General features: G+C 40.7%; 1 protein-coding gene across 1 annotated transcript in view; it reads left to right on the forward strand.

Moving 5' to 3' along the window:
* The window catches only part of usp43a (ubiquitin specific peptidase 43a), a 78893-nt gene extending 65172 nt beyond the window's left edge, over positions 1 to 13721 (forward strand). Inside the window, exons 13-15 of the mRNA XM_037536487.1 lie at positions 2394 to 2552; positions 4836 to 4994; positions 6498 to 13721. Coding sequence (XP_037392384.1) covers positions 2394 to 2552; positions 4836 to 4994; positions 6498 to 7639 — 1460 coding nt within the window. The 3' untranslated portion in view covers positions 7640 to 13721. The remainder of the gene's footprint in view (positions 1 to 2393; positions 2553 to 4835; positions 4995 to 6497) is intronic.
* The last annotated feature ends 11444 nt before the right edge of the window (positions 13722 to 25165 follow it).

The following is a 25165-nucleotide window of genomic DNA, read 5'->3' on the forward strand; positions in this document are numbered from 1 at the left end:
GCTTACTGAGCAGGTGAAATGGCCATTCGTTCAGAGGCGCTGTGGCAGTGTGGGATGTACGTTATCTTTGACCGGTTTTGTTTGTAGAACTTGAACTTAACTTAAAGGGCAGGAAATAAACTCCTTGTTTACTGGGTTGTAAACACATCTCTAACAGACGGAGCTCAGTGTACAGATTTCACTGTCAAGCTGTTGGGAGGTTTAGTCAAACCGAGAAGCGCTTTGCTGTAAATTAGTCAAACCTGCTGTATTATGTCTGTAATTAGAAGACTGAAGTGTGTTAGGATGGGCGTGCACACCGGTGCATATGTAATTAATCTATATGTCTGAACAGTGACAGGAAACTAGTGTTCAGTGGCGTTAGGAGCACATGGCATGGAGGTGACATGCTTGGTCATTTATAAACAAGGGTTGTAAATGAATCCCCCTCCTGTGTGTGAAGAGTAGGTTTAACTTGTAATCCAGATCATCGAAGAGTAATTTGACAGGTTTATGTAATCATTATGTGTTCAAATCAATTTTATTGTAAGCAGTTGTCGACTTAAATCATGCCTCTCAATTTACAAAGAATTTCACGCAGGAATTCCATTTATATATTGTATAAAATGAGACATACTGCTAGTGAAGTTTTGGTTAAAAACTGAAATTCTACCATCTGATATTTTCTTTTTTTACAGAGCGAAATTTAATTCACAAGATCAAGAAAAATATGAAGGAAAAGCTAATAGTAATTCTAATTTCAGCATGGGTGTTTATTTTTAATTGCCACATATCATAAAATGGACAGTTGCGGTCCTAAAATCTGGCTGAGCCGTGTTCAAAGCCGTTGTAACCCCCACAATATAGCCACACCTATGACCACTAAACCACGGCTGAATTGTATATCACTGCGCCACAGCACAACAAAACCCTTGTAATCTTGGACACTCATGCTGCTTGCAGACACCAGAGTATACTGATGAAGTAAGAACACGTTTTATGTTTAAACTGAGGGGATGGAAACTTATTTTCATAGCTCAAAAATAAATAAAATAAATTAATTAATTAAATTAATTAAATAAAAAAATTCGAAAATCGTTGGTCAGCTAGCGAACAGGCTAAAAGATAGCCAACAACCTAAACAACTTCATCATTAATATCACAGGCTTAAATTAAAGCACTTACAGGATGATTAAGTCTAAAAAATGACACTTGATTGGATTACACGATTCAAATGTCAGAAGTAGCGTCAAACCCAGGCTGAACCCCAAACGGCGCGTATTCTCTAAATATTGTGCTAGCTATGAAAGTTTAGACATTCTAGCCTCATTTACTGAATATGGATGAGTCCCAAATAAATGACTATTTATTAGCTATATTTTGCACCATTGGGGCACTGTAGGGCACCATCTAGGGAGCAGGGAGCTGTGTAAGATCCAGACCCAGTGTGAGAAGAGCTGCTTTGGCAGCCACATATCTGAGATGTGGTTGATTAGATCCCTGGTCCAGGCATCACAGCTGCGACACAGCATCACCCAAACGGCCTACCTAAGCAGCCTCTGATCAATGGGTGGAAAATCGCTGTCACCCGCTATCTCAGTGGGTATGATGCCAAACTCCTCAGCCATCAGGAAAACATCAAAACCTAGAGAAGAACCTACACAAACAAAATAAACCAGACAAAAACCAGTATAAAGCAGCAGCCGTGTTGCACCAGGGTGTCCTCAACTAAGCACACATACGCCGTCCAAAACTGTACATAATACACTGCAGCTGTGGAGAAAGGTTTGAAAACAAATCGTCTTATTAATGTGTATTGATACTAGAGTTGGAATAGCTGGCAACCAAAGAACACACAGGCACACAGAGTAGGAGAAGGAGTGCGGTTAACTCAGTGGTAATGCTGACCATTTTAAACCTGAAGGAGGACAAATGTGTATCTCATAAAGAGGTCTCTGTAAACAGACCCTGATAGCTATTTATTAAGAGACTCATTTACAAAGACAGTAAGAGGTTTTGCAAGAGGTACGAGCTTCTATAAAATTTGTTAGAGGTACAGATTATTTTAATCAGTTTGTTGTGTGTTTTTACACACTAAACATTTATGTATGTACACATTTTGGGTCAGTTTCAGCTTCTGGTGGGTTTTAAGTTGCATTCCGCATGGCGCAAGACATGCAGCCGCTGTGTGTTAAATACATTATTGAGAAAAAGTCTGTGAAAAAAGGCTTGTTGTGTTCTTAAAGCGCAGAACTGTTCTCTCCTTTGTGTTCTTGAGTTTGTGTAGATTCTGTTCTTTCCTAAGAACACATTTCAAATAAGAAATATTCATGGAACTGTGTGTGTGTGTGTGTGTGTGTGTGTGTGTGTGTGTGTGTGTGTGTGTGCGTGTGTGTGTGTGTGTGTGTGTGTAGCGTACTGTAGGAACTCAGTGGACGGTCAGTGGTACAGTTATGATGACAGCAGTGTGGATCTGGTTCCAGAGGAGGAGCTCTGTACGAAGGGAGCCTACGTCCTGTTCTACCAGCGCAGGAACGCCATCCCGCCGTGGTCCGCTAACAGCTCCGTCAGAGGTGAGCATGAAGTGATAGTCATATCTCAGTCATATCTCGCAATAACAATAATCAGGGGCTCCTCAGTAGCCCAACCCTCTAAGGCAGGGCGTCTCAACCTTTTTCACCTCAACGCCCACCTGTTTATCGTCCCAAAGAAAAACCAAAACACAGCTGTTTATATGATGCTTCAGGGAGCATGAATATTAACAGATTAGGCCAACATAAACATGCTTATACCAGAAATATGGTGGCAAATTGAGTAGATTACATTAGGGATGGGTCTATGGTGCTTTTAGAGGCAAGAGGTAAGGAAATGCCTTTGTGTGGCATCATTGCAGGGTTTGTATTAATACTGAAAGCGGTATTCATTTTTAAAAATGTTTAATCAATTATCTGTTCATTTTAAAACAAAGTGCCATCACCTGCCCTCTTTGGCTCTCTGCCTCCCCTCAGTATTGGTTCGAGGCCCACCCCATACCTTTTGCAGGAGTCCCCCACCTCTCTCTCTTCTACTGGGTGGGTAGGATGATCCTCGCTCTCCCCCCCACCTCTCAGCACTATGCTATGCAGGCCTTTGTTAGCTGCCGTAAAAAAAGCACTGCACAAACAAACATACAATTTGAAATAATGTGCTGCTGTGTTGCTGTGTTGTGTAGTTTCACTGCTGCTGTGCTATGTGCTGTTATATTGAATACAGTGCAGGTGGTGTGAGTTTATACCTCGAACATTCTGCTCCGTCTGCGTTTGTCGGGCACTACATGGTCACGTCTGTCACACTTGTCACTTGTCATGTATAGATTGTGCCTAACCTCAACATCAGTAAAGCCTGTAAAAGCATGACAGCCTATGTTCAGCAGACAGGCTAAATGTCTGGCACCTGTGCGCAAGAAATAACGATCAGTATTCCAGACACAAGCCCACTCACCTGGTTTGAGGAGGGTTTGGATTCTGCAAATTACACTACAGCACAACACACATTCCCTGTCCGACTATGGTTGGCCAACAACTGGAGTGACAATCGAACCCTTCAGGACGAGACTGAACCAGGACTGCGTTTCCCAAAAGCGTTGTTGAGGAATGAACATGTAGAGAGAAATAATAAGAATTATATAAAACAATATATATCGTTTTTTAGTAAAGAGGTCAAGAGACAAGAAAACAATGTAACAGAGGCATTTTTTTCATTTGGCATTTCATTTTTCATATTCTGTATCACATGTAATCTGGCATGAATTCCTCTGCATAGAAGAAGCCCTGAACTCTGGCAGATGTTCGCTAAGCTAGCATGCTTTCTAAGTTAAGTGATAACACACACACAAACACACACACACACACACACATTTTCTAAGCCGCTTCTCCCTCAGGGTTGCGGGGGGGGGCGGCGGGGGGTGCTGGAGCCTATCCCAGTCATCGGGCAGAAGGCAGGATACACCCTGGACAGGTTGCCAGTCCATCGCAGGGCAGACAGACAGACACAGACAGTCACACACACCCAGGGGCAATCTAGCACGTCCAATTGGCCTGACTGCATGTCTTTGGTGGACTGTGGGAGGAAACCGGAAAACCCGGAGGAAGCCCACGCAGACACGGGGAGAACATGCAAACTCCTAAGTGATAACTGTGTAACATTGGATGATATCACTCTGTCGGTGTTTGTTAACTAGCTAACTAACATAGTTGGGAGTTTAGCTAAACTCATTCCTAAACTTAACCATTTTATTTTGAAGCAACATTTATAGCAGCTAACATGCACTGCAAAAACTGATATCTTGACAAGTGAAATCATTTAATATCCAAGCAATATGTCTAATATTTCTTATTTCCTGATTGCTGTCATTATACTGGAAGAATATTTTTAGAATATTTTTACTTTAAGTAGCTTTATCTCACTATGCTGGCAGATAATTTTATGTATTGTAAGAAAAAAGCAAAAGTATCTGCCAGTTAAAGTTGAAATGACTTGAAATAAACTTAAGAATAGACTTAAGAAAGAACTTTCGAAAGTAGACATTCTTGCCATAATATTTTTAGAAGTGTGGTTGGCGAAGTAACTAACCATAACCTTAACCTCAATCTCACAGCTGCTGCTGGCTGTGACATCACAGTATTACACTATTAATCACATTACAGCATTATAGCAACACAACAGACACTTTAACAGCTACTAAAGGTGCACTGCGATTAAATGCACATCGCTAAACACTACAGTGTTCACCCGTGAACCTTATCAGCTAATTCTAAAATTGATTAGGGTGTTTATGTTAATGTTTGAATATTTCCATTTCTGTGTTGTGACTGCAGGTTCAACCAGTTCATCTGTGTCAGATCATTGGCTCATTCGTCTGAATGGAGACAGTAAGAGAGGCAGTATGGTGTCCCGCACGTCCACCACCCTTCCCTCCATCCCCGACCCGCCTGACTCACCTGTCTTCCAGGATGAAGCTCAGAAGGATGATCAGGGTAAGCTGCCATTTCCCAAAACCCTTCGGGATTGTCTGCTTCCAGAAAAGAGGAAGGCAGAGCTAAGAATGCTTTGTTTAAAATGTAGTGTACATTTAGCAGTTATCTTTTAACTGAACTTTTCATCTAATCCATGACCAGAGCATGTGAGCAGTGTGGAGCGGTAGCAGCTTCTTTTTGCCCAGAGCAGCTTTTCAGAAACTCTCTTGCTCCAAAACAGCTCTGGTATCACTCCGTCCAGTGAGCAGGACGCTCCTGTTATTCTATACTGACCGCCTCTGCGTTACACAAGTGATGCAGCAGTGACTTCACGGCTCAGACACAACGGCAGTTCATACACAGCATCTGTGCTGAGCTGTTCAGCAGAACTAAATACTGAAAACTCACACTGATCACAATGCAGATCTACAGACATCACACACAGTCAGTCTCATGTCGTCTATTTTGCTGCCAGAATGTTAAAGAAGGTGGTTTTCAAAGCATGTTTGTTTACCCTCAGCAGATTTCTGGCTTGTGATTGGGCCATCGCTTCAAGCCTAAACCTTACAGAAAAGCCTGTGTAGCACAGAATGTTTAACCAGTTTTTTGTTCATTAATTGCCATAATTCATATGATTAATGAAATAAAGTGTGTAATGTCTTGACCGTATATTCAAGACACAAAATATCTTAAGAGTGTGTCGGGAAGAGTGGGTGCAGAGCAGAGCAACTCCTCCGACATGTGAGGAAGGAGCAAAAAATAGAAAACCCAGAGCAGAGCAAGTAGAGAAAGTGTCTGCTGTTCTGCTCAGACGCTCCAGTCATCAACATAAAGTTGCCTGTAGTGAACACTTAAACAGCAATGCGGCACAGCAAATGCAATTACAGTGAAAATCTCTTCATGTAGTTTACATGCACACTGCAAAAAATGGGAACTTGTCAAGTGTAATTATCTTAAATATATATCTTAAAATCTAATATTTCTCCTGTTGAGATTGTTGTGAGCTTCATTTAAGATTATTTGCCATATTTCTAGACCTTTTTTACTTGTTTAAGGTCATTTTATTTATTATTTATCTTAAGTAATATGATCACACCATATTGCCAGATTATATTGCTTGTGTTAAGAAATGTGCTTGAAACCAGTAAAAACATCTGCCAGTATAGTGAGGGAACAAGGGAAAAGTGTCTAGGTATATGCTAGATAATCTTATAATAAGTGCAGAACCATCTCAAAATAAGAAATATTAGATGCATCATAGATTTAAAATCAAGTTGCCGTTTTTTTTGCAGTGAACAATGAAAACAATTAGCAAATATATCAGCTTCATAGCTACTGTAGATATTTTCCTACATCTTTTAGCAGATGATGTATCTCAGTAAATTTACTGAGAGATAAGAGAACGGTATCTTTATTCACATCCACAGTTTATTGCTGTTTCATGATTATAGTTATACAGTACAGAGAAAATGATTTAGAACTTTGATGCAGAAGTGTTTTACAGTGTGGGTCTCTCTCTTTCAGTCTCATTAGGAGGTTTCGAGACAAGGCCTTTCATCCGAGGGTTGCAGGGACGCAGTGTAAGTATGAGAAGCCCCGCCAAACCAAAAGAGAACACGAGTAAGTTGTTTCCACTCAGATGGTCCTTCGGCTCTAAAGATAAACGCAAACCTGCCCCTGCCCCTACTGCCCCAAATGCCTCTGCTGCTCCAAATGCTCCTTCTGGCCCAGACACTCCTGCTGCCCCAACTGCCTCTACTGCCCCGACTGCCTCTGTTGCTACAGCTTCCTCGAACGCTCCAGCCCAGCTAGTGGAGTACCTGGAGTCTGGTAGGAGACCTCGGATCACCAATGACCCCATTGCTGCTCTGGTGAAGTCATCCTCCAAGAAAGAACCCTTAAGGTACCAAAAAGCTCCAGAAGGTCAGAAAGTTCCAGAGGGCCAAAAAAACCCAGATCGTCCCAACGATTCCCCACGGTTGGCGGAGGGACAGCATCGTCCAGAGTCCGAAACCGTAACAGGACAGAGAACCAGACAGAAAGAAGATGGTGCCCTGAGCCGAAGGAGTACCAGGAGGCCCAAGGATCAAGCAAAATCCCAAAACCCCCAGAACAACAGGAGCTCCAGCATGGGCATCCCAGGTGCAGGAGGGTCCCTCCTGAGGAAAAGCAGGACAGCAACAGGAGACACACTGCTTTATGAGATGGAAGGCAGAAGAGATGACGCGATGCCTCAAGATGGCATCATGGCTTTCCTGAAGGGTGGCTTCCTGAAGAGAGACCCACGACAAGGCTCTGGCCAGGATGAACTGGTAGAGGACGGCGTTCCTGGTGAAAGAAGCATTTCCCGACTTTCCCTGCCTTCCAGAAGTTATGGTACGGCTTCAAGTGGGATGACCAACGGCCTCAGGACACTATTGGGAGATCAACTGGTCAATGGCAGAGCAATTGATATCAAACGTTCACAAAGCTCCTCCAGCATCCCTCGCAGGACCGGAGAGAACCTGCAGAGGGCAGTGTCTCTGCAGCGAAACGGAATGCCTGGGCTCCCGAGGAACTCCACTGGAGAGAAGAACCCACACGGAACTCTGCAGAGAACACAAAACCGATACAGCAGCAGCTCTACGCTGGGCAGGAGGAGAGCCGTGCCTGAGTCCAGCTTCTAGCACAGGAACCAAATACAGGGACACCGAACAGAATCAGAGGTTTTGCAGGAGGTTGCTAGTTCAGATCCCAGCGACACCTTGTTCATGGTCTTGTTTCTTTCTCCCACTGTTATTGACTGCAGCGCTAGACACTTTCTAGCATTGCATCTCCTTTAAGATTACTCCTTTAAGAGACTGAGCATTGAGCTGAAGGTACGTGACTCAGACTACAACTCTGATTGGTGGGCGAAGGACAGGGCTTTCTGCACCAGGATTTGGAACCAGCGCTATAGCTAATGTGAGCAACTTTTGGAAAAATCTAATTCTGAAAACCTCAACAGAGCTCACACAACATCACTACCCAAAAAACAAATATCTAAAAACTTCCAAAGAACCGGCAGCTTTCCAGAAGAGCGGAGGCACAGCTGTGCTTTCCTCAGTTTTGGCCCATTTACCAGAAACCCAAAGGTGTTCAGAATTTAGGTGTATTTTTTTTTTGTTTCACACCCAGAGGGCATAAATAATAGAGTATGCTTTCAATTTATGTAAATCAAAGCGGTTAAAAATGGAGACGGGAGAATTTTTATAGAGCTGTGAATACAAAGTGTTGCTATTGCAGGTAGCAGGAATCACAGTGCTGTAGTACACACCTGCAGTAGTGCTGAACAACTGACAACAGAGTTATAACAATAGAGGGAACATCTCTCTGTTTATTGGTGCAGTTCTTATCAAGTGCCTCTCAGTAACTGAGATGGAGCTGTGCTGGGTAGCAATGGACTACATGTAATCTGGATTATGACAATCAAGTGCTTGTAATCAGAGTAGAATACTTTTAAAAATAGATGTCATCAGATTACTGTTACTTTTTGTAAGAATTACACTGCAAAATACTTAAAATAAGAAATCATCTTAAATATACTCTAAATATCTAATATTTCTCATTTTGAGGTGATTATATGAATATTCTAAGACTTATTCCTAGATGTTTTTACTTGTTTAAGGTAATTTTATCAAGTACAATTATCTGAATATACTGGCAGATAATTTTGCTAAATTATCTGCCACTATAGTGAGATTATTATACTTAATAAATTTACTTAAGTTGAATGAGTTAAATAATCTGAGTCTACAGCAATCTTAAAATGAGGAATATTAGATATATCACCAAATTGAGAACATCTTTACTTGCCAATGAACCGTTTTTTGTAGTGTATTAACTATTTAATTTGATAATCTCAATAATCATTTGTTAATTCTTAATATACTCAGTGTTGCCATATAAACTACATAGTAACAATGTTACTGTGACTTTAAATGATGCAAAGTTGGGACAGACAAGCTAGAAACTTCAACATTAGACTACTGGATTTATATTAAAGGAGCAGCAGGAGAAAAATAGAGGATCATTAGTAGTGATTACTGAAGAAATCAGTTCTTTAAATAATCTAAAAATTGCATCACCATTAAAATTGCATCACACTTGAGTGTGTGAGATGTACTCAGAGTGATTCAGAGTGGTTTGGTGTGAAATGGTTCAAATTTCTTTACAGTGGTGGTGATAGGAACCAGGGGTCACCATGACTACAACACTTTATTTACTATCCAGAACCATCAGTGAACCTACACGTGTCTTCTGAGTTTTATATGGAGTGTTGATGATGAGAATAGCGATAAATCTGAAATAATACGTTTTCTTTGGGGACTATTTTGCCTCACAGCACCCTGCATGTATCCCTCCATCATTAATGGAGTTTAAGGCTGAAATCTTCTCAAAGCTATCATATCTCAGACATCAGGCAGTGAATTCATAACCATTTCATGTAGTAACTTTCTGTGAGGGAGCTTTTAGAGGTGGATGTCTGGTTCCTATCACCGCCACTGTGATTAATTCTGACTCTGTTTCTCTAGAACAGAACATTTCACACCAAACCACTCTGAACAACTCTGTTTACATCTTAGCTGCTTAATTACGCAGATCTTTTTGCCAGATCTACTCAACACAGATACACACACAGCTTTTTTCTTCTGGGTCACGGGGGGAGCTGGAGCCTATCCCAGTAGTCATTGGGTGGAAGGCAGGATACACCCTGGACAGGTCACCAGCCATCGCAGGGTGATCTACCCAACGCTGTGTATTATTCATACATTAGTGATATTCACAGCTTTAGTTCTGAAATGTTTATATGGCACAAATAAGTGAATTACTTTGTACTTTAGATCTTGAGATGTGAGTGGTGTATGAAGAGTTTGCACTGTCTATTAGCTGCTAGATCCTCACAGCATTTCAGTTTGGGTTCTCTTGAACTTCCTTGCACTGATCGAGCAGAAAAACAGGGGTGTTAGGATCAGATGGTGAAGTCAAAGCTTTATGAACTCTAGATATGCAGAATCTGAGCTGTTTTGGCCTGAAACTCCTGTTTAAAGCTGTGTGAGAAGAAGTGCTCACAATTTTGAGAAGCAATAAACACTGAACCCTCTCTGATACGTGCTAGATGATAAGCCATGTAATCAATACTCTAACCAATCACTTACTTTAGCTATGAATGCAATAATGATTTAGAAGGAGACTCCAAGATGTGAAGATTACCAGACGATCTGTAGTTCAACGATGTCACTTTTTTCCTTTAAATGTCCGAGTGGCCTTATTATTGTTCCGATTAGCTGACTCCAGTAATGCTAACGGTGCTAACAGCCAATTAAAGTGAACACTAATTAGCATTATGCAAATCACGTCAAGCTAGCTGGCTTCCGTTCAGTGTTAGCCAGATTAGCGTGTTTGGATCAGCTATTCCTCATGCTTTACCGTTTGATTCCTTGTTTATTGGATTAGTATTTCAACCACTCCACATACACTCTGAAAAAAGATGGTTCTTCAAGGGCTCGTTAGTAAAGAAAATGGTTCTATACAGAACCATGAACACTCAAAGAACCATTTGCATGCTTCAATGGTTCTCCGCATGGTAAGATGGTTCTGTTTGGTAGAGACTGTTATTTTTGAAAAGGGGTCTATATATTGGTCTATATAGCACAAGAAAGGGTTCTCCTATTGTTCCGACATCAAGCTGGTAACAGTAGAAGAACTCTTTTAAAAAAGGGTCTGTATAGAATTATATGCAACACATTCTCCATCGATCTGAAGAACCCTTTGTAGAACCATTTTCTTTACTAACGAGCTCTTGAAGATCCATCTTGTTTAAGTGTGTAAAGCAGACACTTTATTCTCCATCTGTTTTGATGCTTCAGGTTCATTTTATTTATTGTTGTTGTCATTTTTCCTGATCATCTTGATAAATGTAAATTGATCATTTTAAACGGACTTGCTCTCACCAAAAATGTTTTTTTGCTCTGTATGGATGCTGTTAGTTCCAAGACTAGAGCCTGACCGATGTGGAGATTTTGTGGTCAATATCGATTCCAGTTTTTGGAGGTCAAACATTCTACTAAGCGATAAAATGTTATAATTTTATATTTTAGGTTTTATATATGATGGCATGACCAATGGCATGGCATGTTCTTGAAGGGTTCTTTAGTAAAGACGGTTGTTCTATATCGCTGCTGTCGGAACAAAACCTCGTATCATCGCTTTTGTCATTTTGCAGTTTTTGACCAAATTTGAAGTTACATGTTGTTCTTTACACTGAGTGTAAATTTCACAATGAATGGGCCAAAAGAAACAACCCAAAATCATACAGAAAGAATTCTGGTTCCATTGACTTGCATTAAGAGTGAAGTAGGTTTTTTGCTTCTCCTGTAAAGTTATTATTTTGGAGATATGAGGTTTTGTTCCGACAGCAGCGATATGAAACCATGAACATTCGTAGAAGGTCAAATGGTTCTTGATTGATGGAGAATGTGCTGTTGATGGTTTTACCGGTTCATCCTAAAGTTATCCGTATTGGGGTGTCCAGTGGTAGGACTAATATAATTTGACCTTAAGTGAGATCTAATTACCATAATCAATTATATCGGCTAACCAGCTTATCGGTCCGGCTCTAATTTTCATACAAACTGAGAAGCCACTCTGGGCAGAGATGAAGGCGATGTTTTTCCTGTAATGTGAAAAGTAAAGTGGTTAATATGTCTGTGATTGACACCGACACTGATGATCACTTTAGAAACGATGCTGTTATGAAGGATTTGCTGTGTGTTGCATGTAGATCACAGATTTAATGAAGTCCATTAGATGTAACCCCACATCCGATATCATATTTATAGTTAAACACATGAAGCACAGATACATTTTCTTTATAAAAACAGTCCTAAAGCTGCCAGGATGAGTTTTATTCAGAGCAGTATTTGTAGATCTATCAGGAAACAAGTGTCTGGGGAACTAAAGGGCATTTTCTTTTTAATATGTTTTTGCTTTTGTGCAATCTACATAAAATCACAAGTATCTTTATCAATGTTTACCAAAAGAAGCACTTCTATTTAAGAGTACATATGAAGGAAGTATTTTCCATTTGTTTTCTTGGATTTGGTTCTTTTATATACAACTTTTATATGCATTTTTTAATGTTTGTAAATAAACAAAAAAATGAATCATAGAAAAGTTAATATTGTATTCATGATCTATATACTGAGGCCATGTGGGCGATATGGAAAAAATAGGATATAATGATACTTAAAGAAATTGTCACAATACACAGTATGCCACAGTATTTATTCTTTCAGACATCTGACCAGAGAAAAAAGAGCCAATAGTGCTACGTTTGAAAAAATGCTACCAAAAACTGAATTTTTATTCAGTATTTCAGTTCCACTGAGAAACAAACTGAAATCTTTTAGGGTGGAAAAACAAAAATGAAGAACTAAAATAATGTGGTTGCATAAATATGCACACCTTTAAATGAATACTGTGTTGAAGTTCCCTTTGACTTTATGACAGCATTCAGTCTTTGGGATAGGGGTCTATCAGCATGGCACCTCTTGACATAGCAACCTTTGCTCACTCTTCCTTGCAAAAGTGCTCCAAATCTGTCAGCTGGTGAGGGACATCTCTCCAGGTCTACCCATGCATTTTCAGTGGGATTCAGGTCTGGGCTCTGGCTGGGCCATTCCACAACTTTGATCTTCTTCTGGCGATGCCAGAAGTCATTGTTTGAGTCATTGTTGTGCTGAAAGGTAAAATTCCTCTTCTTCTTCAACTTTTTAGCAGAGGCTGGAAGGTTTAGTGATAAAAATCGACTGATATTTGGAACTGTTCATAATTCCCTCACCTTGGCTAAAGCCCCAGTTCCAGCTGCAGAAAAACAGCCCCAAAGCATAATGCAGCCTCCACCATGCTTCACTGTGGTCATGGTGTTCTTTTGGTGATGTGCATTGTTGGCTTTCCTTTTGGAATTAAAAAGTTCAACCTTGGTCTCGTCGGACCATAACACGTTTTCCCTCATCCTTTGGCAGACTTGATGAAGGTTTTGGCAAAGCATAGCCAGGCTTGGATGTTTTTCTTGGTTGGAAAAGGCTTCCGTCTTGCCACCTGACCCCACAGCCTGATATATGAAGAATACAACCAGCACTTACCAGAAATTCCTGCAGCTCCTTTAGTGTTGCTGTAGGCCTCTTAACAGCCTCCCGGACCAATTTTCTTCTTGTCTTTAGATCAATATTTCAATGACGTCCAGTTCATGGTAATATCACTGTTGTGCCACTTCTGGATGACCGCCTTCATTGTGTTGCATGGTATATCTAATGCCTTGGAGATGTTTTTGTACCCATCTCCTTAACTGATGACAGCTGTGTACTGACTACTATATAACATGAGTTTAAATGTGATGGACTCATTTTGAACGCAACCACATCACTTATGCAACCAACTTATTTAAGGTTTGTTCATTTTATTTAATAGAATTAAAGAAATTTCTAATTAATTTCAGTTTGTTTTTCAGTGGAACTGTACAGATTACAGGTCACTTTGAAGGTGGACATAAATCTGAAGTGACTCATTTATTGCAGGAGCAGGATTAATAAAAGCATTTGAACTGCCACACCATGGTTCAGCATTCTGCCGATGATTATATATAATAGAAGTTTGCAAAGACCTACAGTGTCTGCTAAACATAATCTGTTTTAATTTAAGCCTCTATTAAAGAAACATTGTTACCCACAACAGACTCTGCATCTTTATCTTTAAGGTCTTGTTTTTAGTAAATTTGAATACACTACTATTTATGGACGTTTGGTGGCCATGAGCAACATCCTGCTCCCACATTACTTTGTATCAGGAAAATAAATGATAAATTCAAAGGTAAACATAATAAGACCTAATAATGAATCACCCTGCTGATAATGCCAGCTAAAATCCGCCAATCAGACCTAACCAAGAACTGTGTGGGCGTGGCTAATGAGCAGTTTGATTGACAGCTCTCTGTCCGACACGCCTAGCCCTGCTTTGCCCCTCTTACAGAACTAACTGGCTAACTGCACTGGCTAAAAAGCACAGATGAACAGACATGCAGATGGATGGATAACATGCAAATGAAGGAATGGATGAATCACTCATGTTGGTCTTGATAAACGAGTGAGCGGGCGACAGGCAGCTACAGCCAGGAGGGCTGGCTTGCTTGCTTTTGGTTATGCTGGATTAGCTTTAGCTTTAGCTGACTCTAAAACTGATCTGTGTGAGTGGGGCAAGCATTACCCATAATTCGTACCTCTCATTTTACATCACGTGTTACTGTGTGTTGTGCTGGTGCGAGTGGATCAGACACAGCAGTACTGCTGGAGTTTTAAAACACTGTCCGCTCTGCTAGACACTCCTACCTTGTGGGTCCACCTTGTAGGTGTAAAGTCAGAGACGACAGCTCAGCTGTTGCTGCACAGTTTGTGTTGATCACCCTCCAGTCCTTCATCAGTGCTGCCCACAGGACGCTGCCCACAGGACGCTGCCCACAGGACGCTGCCCACAGGACACTGTTAGCTGAATGTTTTTGGTTCTCAGTCCAGCAGCAACACTGAGGTGTTTAAAAACTCCAGCAGCACTGCTGTGTCTGATCCACTCACACCAGCACAACACACACTAACGCACCAGTGAAACTAGGCAGTGCAGACAGAAGGTAGATGTATCTAATAAAGTGCTCACTGAGCATGTTTCCTGCTTGTTTTCTGGCACTGAATGATGCATAACTTGTACATAAATGCCATCAGTGATGTTTACAGTTAATGACTGAACAAGCGACTTGTGACTATACGACGCCGCTTATCTGCTTACGGCAGAAACAGTCTTGTAGTTTGTGTTACTGTGGATAAAACATCAGTCTCTGGTTTATTAAACAGTCTTAAAGCTGTTTGTGCATTTTGATGCAGGTTTGCTGACAATGTAGAGCATTTTGCTCACTAATGGATTCATTTAGTTGCTTAAGACCCAATTAAACTCATAAATTACAAGCTGTGTTTTTCTAAAACCTGTAATGGCTGTGCATTATGTTTCTCCTGTAATGCTGTGATGAAACAGCTGCAGCGTTCATACGAGCGAGTGCTGCTGTTGTGTAACATGTTGTTATTCTGATTTGTTGCCTAGTAGGTAAAAGCTGCACAGTGCAGAATTAAAGGGGCGCATTTTCAGCTTCTGCTGACCATCACATACTGACTAACCCAAAGAAAAACAAAGAAGGCTTTAGTAAGAAAAATAAAGAAGGATGGACTGTAACACAAAAAATACACCAGGGTAGTGGGCAAATGTACCCCCCCCCCAGCCACTTTACCATAAACCTCTGTAGGTGTTTCTAATCAAGTGGTCAGTTAGATGACGTAGGTCGATGTTTCTAATAAAGTGGCCAGTTGGTGGAAGCACAAGGTGGGTGTTTCCAATAAAGTGGCCAGTGAGTGGAAGCGCAAGGTGGGTGTTTCTAATAAAGTGGCCAGTTGATGGAAGCGCAAGGTGGGTGTTTCTAATAAAGTGGCCAGTGAGTGGAAGCGCAAGGTGGGTGTTTCTAATAAAGTGGCCAGTGAGTGGAAGCGCAAGGTGGGTGTTTCCAATAAAGTGGCCAGTGAGTGGAAGTGCAAGGTGGGTGTTTCCAATAAAGTGGTCAGTTGGTGGAAGCACAAGGTGGGTGTTTCCAATAAAGTGGTCAGTTGGTGGAAGCACAGGGTAAGTGTTTCTAATAAATTGGCCTGTCAGTGGAAACAGAAGATAGGTGTTTCTAATAAATTGGCAAGTGCATGGAGGTCACCTTAAACCAAACTCTCCAAATGGAAACTGAGGGAACATGATTGAAAAAGCAGGAAAACGGAGGGTCACGTGATCGGGATCAAGATGGATGCCTGAAATTTCTCTCCGCTCCAGCTTCAGATTAATCCGTAATTTTCTCCGAGTAAACTCAATACTACCAGTCGGACGGCACTCTAGAGATGCCTAGACCGCCACGCCACAAAGAATTGCCTATTTTCTCATCGCCGGGTCCTGCCGTTTCAGCAAGAAACCTGTTCAGCAAGCGGCCTTGTGGCCTCGGTGGAGAGCTCCATTCCGTATTTACAGTACACCTGGTATAAACGGTGTGGTCCAAGCATAATTTTGAAATCCGTCCTTCTGGGGTGTTTATTACTCAGCCTGGAGTACGGACACTGTTTAGGCTGTCTTAGTTGTTACTGTGATCTACTTGTTAAACGAGGACTTGGACTAAGTTCAGAATGCCCTGTGACTTCTTTTGGGGGAGCTTTTTCCTGTCGTTTGGGGCCAGATAGGGGAGGGTAAGCGCCGCTGTTCAAATCTTTGTGGTTCTTTTTGGTTAAATAACTGGAGTCTAGGTTTATTCTTTTTTATAATTGCTCACATTTGGACTATTTCTCCCATATTCAGCACCTGTTATCCAAGCATTTTCCAGCTTTGTGGCTCTTATGTCTGGTTCTCTTAAACTTACCACTTGGAACGTCCAAGGTTTGGGCCATGTCATTAAAAGGAAGAAGATTTTAACATTTTTGAAAAAACAAAAAACCGACATAGCGCTACTCCAGGAAACTAGGCTCTCTGACGGAGAACATCTGAAACTTAAAAGGGACTGGGTAGGCCAAGTTTACTTCTCCTCTCATTCACAGAATAAGAAGCCATCCTTATAAATAAGAACCTTCCTTTCATTTTGGCCCATGAAGAAAAGGACTCAGATGGGAGATTTATTTTGATTAGTGGCTTAATTTTTGAACAACATAACTATTCTCAATATTTATGCCCCAAATAATGATTCACCTCAGTTTATGTCACAAATGATTTTGATGTTTAATCTACATTGGAGTGGCCTGGGCTTCTTAGCCGGTGATTTCAATTGTATATGGAATGCCTCTCTGGATAAATCCTCCCCTGCAAGTTTGTCTAATCCGAGATCGTCTGCCGTCTTAAAAATGTATGCGCTAATACCGGATTGATAGATATATGGCGACATTTTAATCCTAAAGTGAGAGACTACATGTTTTATTCACATCCCCATAATTCGTATTCTAGACTGGACTATTCCTTTATTCCTAAAACTTTTTACATTCTGTCCAGACCTGTCGTATACACCCTATTGTCTTATCAGGCCACGCTCCTGTACATCTATATATTAATCCGTTATGTAAAATTCCCAGAACTCCCATGTGGAGACTCAACACCTCATTTTTAAATAGTGACTCTTTTTGCAACTTTGTCCGATGTAACTTATCACAATCATGGCTCGATAATAAAAGCTCTCCAGTGTCCTCTGCTATGATCTGGGATGCAGCCAAAGCCACCTTACGTGGTTATCTTATTTCTTATAGCTCTTATCAGAAAAAGGCTATGGAGGAAAACAGAAGGAACCGTGAAAAAGAAATCAGGCTGGAACAAATACACAAACAATCACCTACATCAGTAAACTTAAAGGCATTAGTGGCAGTTAAGACTGAACTTAATATGGATCACACTCATCAGGTCCAGAAACTGTTACTTTACACTAAACAGAAATATTATGAATCTGGGAATAAGTCCAGCCGTCTGCTCACCTACCAAATGAAAAATCTAAAAAATGATAAGAACACAGAATGGGGATATTACAAGTAACCCAAAGATTATCAGTAGCGCTTTACGGGATTTTTATAAATCTCCATACAGTTCAGATAAGGCGGACATTGATGATATCACTTCATATTTGAGCAATATCTCTTTGCCTACCATTACGGAGGAGGATCGCTCCAGCTTAGATGCTGCATTCACGCCAGAAGAGGTCTTGGCTGCAATCCAATCTATGCCAAATGGGAAGTGTCCAGGCCCAGATGGGTTTCCATTGGAATTTTTAAAGAAATTCTGTTTCACTCTGTAATCCAAGAAGTCACCGGTAAACAGTTTTTACCGACTCCTTCTTTGTTTCTTTATTCATGCTCCAGATATTTCTTTTGACACGTATATTAAATTCTCTGCTGATAATTCTTTTATTTTTGGCGAAAAAATGTATTTTGCTGAGGTGGTCCACCCCCCAGGTCCCTACAGTTGACATGTGGATAACACAGATTTCTGTTCTTATTCCTCTTGAGAAGCTGACTCATGACCTCAACTACAATTCCGACAAGTTCCGGAGGAGTTGGGAACCGCTGCTTTCCTTCTTACAGAAACCATAATTCATCACTTATCCCTGGAACAGGAGGACTGGCTGCCCGCTTATCTGATCTATTTCATATATGTTACTCATTTACCCGTCTCCTGCACGCTTGTTGATCATTTAATTATTCCCATGTGCGCATGTATACATGTTTATGTGTGTATATGCAGAGATGTTTATTGCAGCGCTCACTGTTTGTTTGTTTTGGGTGGGATTTTATTTATTTACTTATTATTACTGTTTATTTCTTTTTGTGTGTTTTCATAATTTTGAAAAGAAAAGGCAGGAAAACTGGTCAAAACGAGGAGAAATGGACTAATCTTCATATACGCCGTGGCATCATCTTACAGACACTTCGGTTAAACAGGCCAGCACATTCAGCCATGATGCGTTTGCTGTCCTCATCCATTTTAATCAGAAAAGCTTTTCCATTCTGTTCCACAGCCTAGAGTGTTCTTTTTAACGCACGCCATCAGTGAAAAGTGGATGTAAATCGCCAGAGAGATGTTCGCTTCTCACTAACACTTAGCATTACAACCAGTTTAGGCAGACGAATCTTGGCAGTCTCTGACATTAAAACTGGCCTCTTTACTGCAGCCGGAATACGTTTTTCTCTTTAGGTATTCCGTTGCAGCCTCATATGACGAAGTGGTTCACATTTGACATTTGCTTTCAAATGTTAGGTCCTCCACCACTATAATGGTTCACACAGTACAAAATCCTATAACAGCTGTATAAGGATGGTGGGGTCAAGTGTGTCTGGACCTCATGTTAATATTTAAAAGAACAGAAATCTTTCAGTTGGAGACGGAGCAGATGTGCTCCACACAGCAGCGACTCTGAAGAGCCTTTATTCAACACTAACCTTGAGTTAACCATCACATTTCGAGGGCACTATTGAAGTGAACTTACATAAACTTCATTGCGGTGTTGTCAGACTGTCTGCTGCCAGACTGGAGTGTGAGATTCGATGTGTCTGATCCACATTAATAATAATGATGATAGAGCACTGTTCATGCCGGTGGCAGCTCAGAGTGCTTACAGACGTGTGATAAAGCTTAACAGTGATAAATGAAAGTATGAATAGGAATTTAAAATGATGTAAGACAACAGATTAGTTTAAAAAATAAACACCAAAGAGACGTAGAGTTTTACTGAAGCGCTGAGGTAAAGAGCTCCGTTTTCAGATGTTTATTAAAGGTGAGCTCTGAGCTTGACTGTCTTAAGTAAAAGTGTTGCCTTTGGTTTAGAGGCAGAATAACAGTGCTGGAGCAGGAGCAGACAGACATTCTGTGATGTAAGCGGTGCTTTCAGGTCTTTCAGAGCCTTGAAAACGATCATGAAATCTACTGGTAGCCAGTGCAGATCTTTCAGAACAGGAGTGACATGATCTTTCTGTTTTCTTTTAGGATGTGTGCTGCTGCATTTTGGATTGATTGATTATGGATGGATTATTTTCATACGAGCTCTGTAAGCAGAGCAATACAGTAATGAACTCTGCCAAATTTTATAGAAATATCTCCCATAATAATAAGCTACTTTAATGACTGATTTTATATGCAGACAAACCAGGCTCCTAGTCTAAGATCACACACAGGTTTGGTATATGAAGCTAAAGCGCTGAATATAAAGCAGCTGTCTCTGAGTTTTAGTACAGGATCAGTAATTAAGTTGTAGTTTTTTTTCCAACATCCACTGAGAAGTACACTGTATTGCCAAAAGTATTCGCTCATGTGCCTTCACACGCATATGAGATCCCATCCTTAATCCATAGGGTGTAATATGATGTCGGCCCACCCTTTGCAGCTATAACAGCTTCAACTCTTCTGGGAAGGCTTTCCACAAGGGTTAGGAGTGTGTTTATGGGAATTTTTGACCGTTCTTCCAGAAGCTCATTTGTGAGGTCAGACACTGATGTTGGACGAGAAGGCCTGGCTCACATTCTCCGCTCTAATTCATCCCAAAGGTGTTCTATCAGGTTGAGGTCAGGACTCTTTGCAGGCCAGTCAAGTTCTTCCACACCAAACTGGCTCATCCGTGTCTTTATGGACCTGCTTTGTGCACTGGTGTGCAGTCATGTTGGAACAGGAAGGGGCCGTCCCCAAACTGTTCCCACAAAGTTGGAAAAATTAAATTGTCCAAAATCTCTTGGTGCTGAAGCATTAAGAGTTCCTTTCACTGGAACTAAGGGGCCGAGCCCAACTCCTGAAAAACAACCCCACACCATGATCCCCCCTCCACCAAACTTTACACTTGGCACAATGCAGTCAGACAAGTACCGTCTCCTGGAAACCGCCAAACCCAGACTCCTCCATTGGATTTGTCACTCCAGAGAACATGTCTTAACTGCTCTAGAGTCCAGTGGCAGCACTTTACCCCACTGTATTCGATGATTTGCATTGCGCTTGGTGATGTAAAGCTTGGATGCAGCTGCTCGGCCATGGAAACCCATTCCATGAAGCTCTCTATGCTGTTCTTGAGCTCATCTGAAGACCACTCGAAGTTTGGAGGTCTGTAGTGATTGACTCTGCAGACAGTTGTTGACCTCTGTTCACTACATCATTTTACGTGGCCGACCACTTTGTGGCCGAGTTGCTGTCGTTCCCAATCACTTCCACTTTGTTATAATTCCACTGACAGTGACTGTCATATATTTAGTAGTGAGGAAATTTCACGACTGGACTTCTTGCACTTGTGGCGTCCGATCACAGTAACACACTGGAATTCACTGAGCTCCTGAGAGCGACCCATTCTTTCATAAATGTTTGTAGAAGCAGTCTGCAGGCCTAGGTGCTTGGTTTTATACACCTGTGGCCATGGTAGTGAGTGGACCACCTGAATTCAATGATTTGGAGGGGCTAAATACTTTTATAACTGAATACTTTTGGAAATTTAATGTGTCTGACACACAGCTGGTCAGCCTGAATCTGGAGTATTAGAAAGAATCAAAAATGTATTATGTATTATGCATCATCAGTACAGCTATGAAAATTGATATTATGACATCATCTAGAGGTAACATTTACAGAGAGAAAAGCAAAGGCCCTAAAATTGAACCTTGTGGGACTCCTGTTAACTGTTAACTAGATTCTAAAACTGTGGCTGAGAGACCTACCCACAATTCAAGATAATAGATCCCCCTAAAACTTTACAGGGGAATTACAGCATTTTTCAAATGGTTTAGAGAATTCTCAGTGGTTAACATGTAAACAGAGTCATTCAGAGTGGTTTGGTGTGAAATGTTTTTTTACAGTATTATTAAAGATCCTTCTTGTAATGGGACAGATTAAATTACACATGAAAGAAAAAGAGAATAAATCATAAACAGATACAGCTTTCTCTCTTTTATTACTGCCTCAAATATGAAACTCTGTTATGAAGTGCAGAATATGTTTCCAGCCAATCAGCACCAGCACAACACACACACTCACACACAGAGTAAATAAACAAAACACAGGCTTAAAAACACATTATGTGTTTAAAAAACAATATCATAACTTCAAACACAAAGCCAGTGCTGAATGATGGATGCATATTAGTTCATTACGTTACCAATATTATTAGTATTATCAGTACTGATGTATTTCTTTTAATATACACTTACAGACAATTTAAGGTCTCTGGTAGAGAGACACAGCTCCGTTCTGAAGGACAGATATTGTGCAGGATCAGCTCGGTTTTAGCTCTGATTTTGTCATTTTCATTTTTTCTTTTTTTTCTTTTTGTCTTCGCTCTCTCTCTCACTCTCTCTCTCTCTCTCTCTCTCTCTCTCGCTCTTTCCTCACTGATGGTCATGGTGTTGTTTGGTTCACCGAGTCAGCTCAGTCATAATAACAGGAACCCCACCCTCCCCCCCAGACAAACCTAATTACTCTCTGTTCTCTCTATTCACTCATTCTTTCTCTTATTTGTCCATAATTCCAAAAAGGTCTCCATAGCAAAGAACATATGAGAAGATGAAACGCTGCCGCAGAAACCTGAGCACCCTCTACTCTCTCTGTCTCTAATGCTTATATAAGAGGACTGTATACAGGGTGTCTGAGGATCCATAAAAGACTTAATATGTTTGAAATTACAACCCCATTTCCAAAGAACTTGGGACGCTGTGAAAAATGTAAATAAAAACAAAATCCAATGATGTGCAAATCATTTAAACTGAATATTTATTTAATCATATTTAATTGAAAATAGTACAAAGACAACATATCAAATGTTGAAAATGAGAACTGTTGTTTTTTGAAAAAATATATGCCCATTTTGAATTTGATGCCAACAACACGTTCCAAAAAAGTTGGAAAGGGGGCATGTTCACCACTGTTTACCACTACCTCTTCTTTTAACAACACTCTGAGCATTTGGGAACTGAGGAGACCCAGACTCTTTCAATACAGAGCCATGCTGCTGTGGTACACGCGGAAGGTGGTTTGGCATTGTCTTGCTGAAATAAGCAAGGCCTTCCCTGAAAAGGACGTCCGGATGGCAGCATATGTTACCAAAACGTGTACATTGTTCAGCATTAATGGTGCCTTCACAGGTGTGCACTAATGCATCCCTATACCATCATGAAACTGTGCACTGATAAAAATGTGAATGGTCTTTAGCCCGGAGGACACAGTGTCCATAATTTCCAAAAGGAATTTCAAATGTTGATTCAACGGACCACAGGACACTTTTCCACTTCATCTCAGTCCATTTTAAATGAGCTCAGGCCCAGAAAAGGTGGCAGCATTTCAGGATATGTGCTTTCTTCTTTATGTTTTAGAGTTTTAATTAGCATTTGTTGATGCAGCATCAAACTGTGCTCTCAGACAATGGTTTTCAGAAGTGTTTCTGAGCCAAGAACACCAAAACAGAAGCTGACTGTGGGCGAAGCAGATAAACAATGAGCTTCACTGAATCTGCAGTAGAGTATCTATTTTTCTCTTACAGACAGCAAAATGTCACAGTAAGGTTATTTTCAGGGAACCCCCAGAATTTAGATTTAGACATTCAGGGTGGCCGAAAGTTTAATTAGGGGACCACAGAGGAGCCCCTGTATTTCGTACCTTCATCATGTCCATGTACTGTCTGAACAGGGCTGCACTTCACAGAGGCTGTGAATTTCAAACACATTTGAGTTGCAGTTTGTAAACACTATTGCACGTTGAAGTTGTAATCAAACGTAATAAAGCTGTATTTCACTCTCACTTTTCTATCAAATGCAAAGTCACAGAACAAAGCCCTGAAAGACAGGCAAGAAAGATGTTCTGTCCAGCCAGCACAGCAGCTTTTATCTGTTAAACTTTACTTTTATTTGCTGACCTCAAACTTGGAGAGGAGAGAACACAAGTTCATATGATGGCTGTTCAGTTTTTCATGACCAAGTGGATAGTTCCCCTTAATCTTCTCATCAAAGTCATAGGTAATAAGCAGCGTTACAATTAGGGGTAAACATGCATAGTGAACGTTTAAGGTCAATCAGCTCTGCCTGTGTTAATGTCTTAAGGGCTAGACTAATATTACTTGCGCAGAACTAACATTAAACTATAATGCGACTTGCATTACCAGCATAAAGTTATTTTATCTTTGTTACAGCCAATGTTGCCTCAAGATAGTTCTTCCAGGGTTCTTTAGTAAATGGTATGGTTCTATTCAGAGTCATGAGCTCTATATAGACCCATTTCATGCTTAAATCATTCTTTCATAGCGGAGTGGTTTGTCAGATTGGTGGAGAATGTGGTGTATGTGGTTAAAAAGCTTCTATATAGCAGCTATTGTTATGAAACTTGTAACAATAGAAGAACCTATTTCGGTGTTATATGGAACACATTCTGCAGAATCATTTGACTATGCAGCAAAGCATTTTAGCGTAGGGCACTAAACCTTCTAGAAGCAACAAAATCTTTATCCTTTACCTTATACGAACAGTATAACCAAACATTTTCTTAAAAAAGGTGGTTCTTTAGGAAAGACAGTATTTCTATTTAGAGCCATGAACACTCAAAGTACCATTTGCCTGCTCTCTGCATGGTGAAATATTTCACCAAAAAGGGTTGTGCTATAGTCAAGATTTTAACAGTGGTGCTTTTAACAGTGGTGCTATACAGAACCATTTTTGAAAAGGTTCTGCATAGAACCAAAGAATCATTTCATCATGCACAGAACAATTTAACCATTCATATGCTTCTACATAGACCTCAAGGTTCTGAATAAAATCACCCCCTTTACTAAGAAACACTAGAAGAACCATCATTTTAAATAACGTACATTTAGTCCTGTAGTATTAAATTCATTTGGAACACCTGCACTGAGGCAGTGATGCACTGGAATTTCCAAAATAATTACAGCAGTTCCACATGAAGGAATTATGTGACATCAGTACAGTAACTGTCTTCATGTCTGGCAGTGACTGTGTTGCTGTGACGTGTTTTATTCATGTGAGATGATGAGCACAGCTGAGTAAAGTGAATCCAGTGCAGCTCTGTTTTCAGTGTACAGAGAGACTGAGAGACTGCAGTGCTCACAGTGTCTCCCCACAGCGTGTCCTCATTCTCCACACCATTACTGCCCACCTGACTGGGAGAGATCCACAGAAATGCCCCCAGCACTTTGCCCAGAAGGTTTCTGCTGAGGAACCTCCATGACTGAGGAGTGGAATGATAATATTATGGGATTCTGCAGCTGCTCCACTGAGCCGAGACTGTACAGGTCATTTGCATGGAGAGGGGTTAAATTCAGCGAACGGAAGCCTGAGAGTACTCGATTCCATGGTTCTTCTCCCCAGTGGTCCAGAAATCACTGATCTGTTTCAGAACAAAACTGCAAAAATGATGTTTTAGCATCTTAAATCATTTTAAATCTAATTAATGTGTCTATTGTTTCTCATTATTAGGTTGCTGTAAGATAGTTTAAGATTATTCCTGCCTGTTTCTAAAGGTTTGACCTCTTTTGACCCGTTTCATCTGAAATGATTTTGTCCCATTGAACATTGTGTTTAATTGTTTTTATAGTAATATTGGCATTATTT

Source organism: Pygocentrus nattereri, chromosome 30 (genome assembly GCF_015220715.1).
Source record: "Pygocentrus nattereri isolate fPygNat1 chromosome 30, fPygNat1.pri, whole genome shotgun sequence".
Lineage (NCBI taxonomy): Eukaryota > Metazoa > Chordata > Actinopteri > Characiformes > Serrasalmidae > Pygocentrus > Pygocentrus nattereri.